We start from the raw sequence: 4,475 nt of genomic DNA on the forward strand, positions 1-4,475 counted from the left end.
GTCATCACATGTGTTTAAAATAAATCCGTAACTCTAGCGTACGAGAATTGAAATTGTGTTAATGTTTTCTCAAAAAGTAAAGCATTTCATGGACTAATATTTCAGAAGAAGTCTTTCACCATTACCTTCTGTAAACCCTGTAAATTATTTGTAAATCTGTGACCTTTTTTTTTTTTTTTTTTTTGGGGGGGGGGGGGGGGGGGGGTTCTGTATAATGGGTAGTGTATAATGGCTTTAAAGGCACTAGACACCTTTGTCAAAGACCAGTATTCTCACTTTGTATATTCTATTGCATAAAATAAAAAATCTGTGAAAATTTTAACTCCAGATTCGTCATCAAAATTACACGAGAATATTGGCAGAAAAAAACCTAATCCTGTAGCACAAGTTTGTGTGATTTCAGATGCCAAAAAAAGGACTTCAGGCCTGAAGTAATTTAATTTTTGAGTGTGAAAATAACTCTTTCTCAAAAACTGCGTTTACTTCAGAGGTAGCCGTTTCTCATAAGGTTTTTACATATCGCCGTTGCTCTTTACCCAACAATAAAGTGGTTTTATGCCAACAATTATTTGGAGGAATCAAAAATTGTGTTCAGTGCATTTAAACTTCTTCTTTCACTTTACATTTTTTTTTTTTTTGAAATAACAACCCACTTCTTTGCTGCATGTCGTAACACCATTAACACCTTCTCATCTTCTTCAATTCAACAAGACAATCCTGGCGAAATCGTCTGTTCGCAACACCATAGATTAATGGATTCAAAATGTTATTAATGTACACAGAGACAGTCAAGTAATACACTGTCTTCGTGACGTAAAAGGGGACTGGGGCACCGTATACCTGGCTCAACACTAAGGCTACATACAGCCAGTACGGGAACCACGTTACCAGGAGTACAACGCTGGTCCCGAACATCATTCTAGTGGTCTTACGTTGCAGTGAAACAGTTTCACCTTTGACCTTGGGTTTGTTTGGTTTCACGTTCCCAGGTGTGCGGTTAGTTTGGGTTGAGTTAACGTTACCTTCAGTTGCAGTCATTGGCTGGCCATTTCGGTTAAGGGACTCGTTGGCTACACCTGCTGGTTTCCCGCTCGTTTCGTCGGCGTTCTCTGGTCGTTGTGATGTTGAAGGTTGGACACCATCATTGTTTAAGGGCACCGAGAGTGGTACCTTGACTGCTATGGCTGGTATCGTAGTGTGTTCAGTGCAGGTTGCGGCTGGGAAATCATGTTGTACAGGACGCTTACGAAGAACATTTACTTTCACATGCTTTCGTATGGTCAGGTAGACCATCCCGTAGCAAACGCAAATGACGCCAAGCACCAAGATATACAGTACAAACTGAAACATTAGAAAAGTTCGCTGTAACGTGAGTGTAGAAGGTAGCCAGATAACCTCAAGTATACGCGGACTAGCAAAGAGCATCGCCCCAGCGTAAGCACTGAGAATCATCATCTTGGCTCTGAAGCGATTCAGCAAACGGTTTCTCGGCCGACACACGCAGTCGTACCGGTCCAGTGCAATCAAGCCGGTCAACACAGAAGAGGCGAAGACATTCACCAAGGCTATGGCTCCTAGGTAGCCTAGCGCCGGAGGTGTCTTCTTGTTTTCTAGAACAAGTATGTAGACGGTAAGGTTGTAGACTCTCATCATGCAGACAGTGAGGTCCATCCCGGCCAGCCCCATGATCAGGACTTGGGTACTTGTCTTATTTTGTTTGGGCCAAAACACGCGTACAATGAGGCCGTTCCCCAAAATCCCGATAATCATCACGACAATGTAGAAGATCATCTTCAGTACAGCATTGAGGGTCAACCCGACATCGAGTACCTGTGGTGGTTCATTTGGACTCCAGTCCGCGGTAGAGGTCTCTACAGATGCGTTATCCATTTTGTGATGGTTATTATTATTTGGATGATGGATGATTATTAATATTATTTGACAATTGTAAATCACTACTTTTGTGATTGTACTGATTTGTCGAAGCCAACACTAACCTAGACTTGATATGGAAAGGTTTGCGGTAACACCATGTGATGATTATCTCTATATTTATGAGTTTGGGTGGTTCTGAAAATAACCGTTGGTTTCAACTGGACGTTTCGATGAGTATATGCTCTGATCGTCTTCTGGAGAACGATCAGAGCCTAGACTTGACTGTATTCTAGACCTGCAGAGCTCCTTCTATTAATTCTAACTCTATGAGTCACTGAATCACGTGGACGTCTTAAGCATAAGTAAATTGCTTTGGAGAAAACGGTCATGATATTGCCTTGAATTTCGATTTCACGCCGAACGTTTCGGTGCCAGGAGCTTACACACGTTTGTAAAAAGGCGGGAACCGGATCTCAAAAGATTGAACACTTTTACCGCGAGTCATTACACATGAGGAGCCAAGACTTCAAATCTCAACTTTCATCCCGTTGGAGGATCGAGTCAGTACACAGCATTTTCCGCATTGACCAGAGATTTTACTATTAACTGTTTGTTAATTATTTAGTCAACCACGCCGACAGTGTGTCCGCTTCGATAATGAAAGCCTCGTCCATCCACGAACAAAAAAACTGTCTTTACTGTTTTCTGTCGTCTGTGAAGCATGCACCGGAGTCTTTCATTGCAGTCTTCTTTCGGCAAAGGCGAACGAAGCTTGACCGTAGTACAAGTGAGGTCGTCCGTGTGCTCCTTTACCCTTTTATACCAAACGGTCGGTGTGTGCTCGTGATCGCACAGAGATCGCACCAATCAGACGTGACTTCACCCATTCTCACCCCTCTATAAAGTATCACTAAAAACACATCACTCAGTTTGGAAAAGATATCGCCATCTGCATCACGTGAAAGGATGGGACGCAGGGGATGTGAGCATGGCACGCAATACGTGTACATTACACATTATTATTTAACTCCTAGTTTCGAATCTAGCCTGACGTCTGACGTCACACTTCAAGGCTCGTGGATAACGCCAGAGAGTGGCCTTGTAGCCTTTAGGTCAATCCCCGTCCATAACCACCTTTCTCTAATTGTTTATTTTATTGTTTCTTTAATGCGCTTAGAGGCTTTTGCATTAGGCGCTTTACAAATGTCTTATTATTATTATTATTACATCAATTCCACAGAGATAAGCAGTCAAATTCTAATTATATGCCAGATAGATAGACAGATTGTAGATAGTTTAAATAAAAAATAACTCATTACCTGTATGATATTAGAAAGAAAAACAGTTTATTATTTTGGGGTCAGTGTAAATTCAGTCTCGGACGAAATGCGCGTGAAGGCAGCAGGGTGTCCCGGGTCGCGTGAAGTCAGGGTGTCCCGGGTCGCGTGAAGGCAGGCGGTCCCGGGTCGCATGAAGGCAGGGTGTCCCGGGTCGCGTGAAGTCAGGGTGTCCCGGGTCGCGTGAAGGCAGGCGGTCCCGGGTCGCGTGAAGTCAGGGTGTCCCGGGTCGCGTGACATTCATGTAGATGTACTGTACATTATACACATCCGCATGCAGACGACCGAAAGTAAGCTTTCCATATCTCTGTTTTAATTGGTCCGAGGTGATGTTTGTCAGCTGCGCACCCGCATCACTTCCGACCAATCAAAACACAGCTATAGCTTACGTCACTATACGTTTATCCATTATGAAATGATGGCGAGTCTATGGCGAGTTTAGAAATGGATGGATGACTAAGTGCGGGGTGATTAGTTTTTGAGGAAGAGTTGTCCAGACGCGATGTGACGTAATTTTTTTTAATAGTTTCAAAATGGCTTGGTTACGAAGTGTTTACAATGTTTGTGGAATGTTCCCTTGTATATTCAATGCAGCCCCTTTGTTGTCATGCGATTTGTAATAACATTTCATGAATGATCCTTAATTTTAATCATTGTCTTTATTGTATGTTGCTTGTTGTAATTTTTTTTTGTGCTGTTGGGTGTTGTCGTATAATTATCCATAGTCTTTATTTAAATTTGGCTGTTTTTCTATTTTTAATATTAATTAATATTTGTATATACATATTTTTATATTAAAACTATTTTTTTATTTTAATGTGTATGTAGTTGCTGGGCACCTCTGAAAAACAGTGTTTCACTGAGAGGTTTCCCCAGGGTAAAGAAGAAATAAATAAAAAAAACCTTTGAAATAAACAAGGCTAAAAGCAACTCTAGATATTAAAGGGGCTACAAGAAGGAAATGATCAAACATGAAAGTAACTTAGGAGAGCTGGAGGCAGGAATTGATATTCCTCTTAAAACTATGTCTCAGTATCATAGTTTGCTTTGCACTTGAATCGTAAAATATCTGCAATATTCAATAATTGCATCATGTTTTTGGGCTGGACGTTGCAAATCTGTTCAATCCGTTGCACAGAAGTCATACTCTTTAGCCGCTCAAGGACTGTTGAACAATCACCATCCGCCTCAAATTCACTCCCTATTTTCAAGAAAGCACTTGAGCCTAAAGATTTATATTTTCCATTGTAGTTTTCTGTAAAT

At 41.4% G+C, this 4,475-nt stretch overlaps 1 protein-coding gene across 1 annotated transcript; it reads right to left on the minus strand.

Moving 5' to 3' along the window:
* Positions 1-678: 678 nt before the first annotated feature.
* On the minus strand, positions 679-1,890 carry LOC117298746 (gastrin/cholecystokinin type B receptor-like). The gene has a single exon (XM_033782066.1). It carries the CDS (start codon positions 1,888-1,890, stop codon positions 679-681), a length of 1,212 nt encoding a protein of 403 aa, XP_033637957.1.
* Positions 1,891-4,475: the final 2,585 nt, after the last annotated feature.

The sequence above is a fragment of the Asterias rubens genome, chromosome 13 (genome assembly GCF_902459465.1).
Source record: "Asterias rubens chromosome 13, eAstRub1.3, whole genome shotgun sequence".
In the NCBI taxonomy this organism is placed as follows: Eukaryota; Metazoa; Echinodermata; class Asteroidea; order Forcipulatida; family Asteriidae; genus Asterias; species Asterias rubens.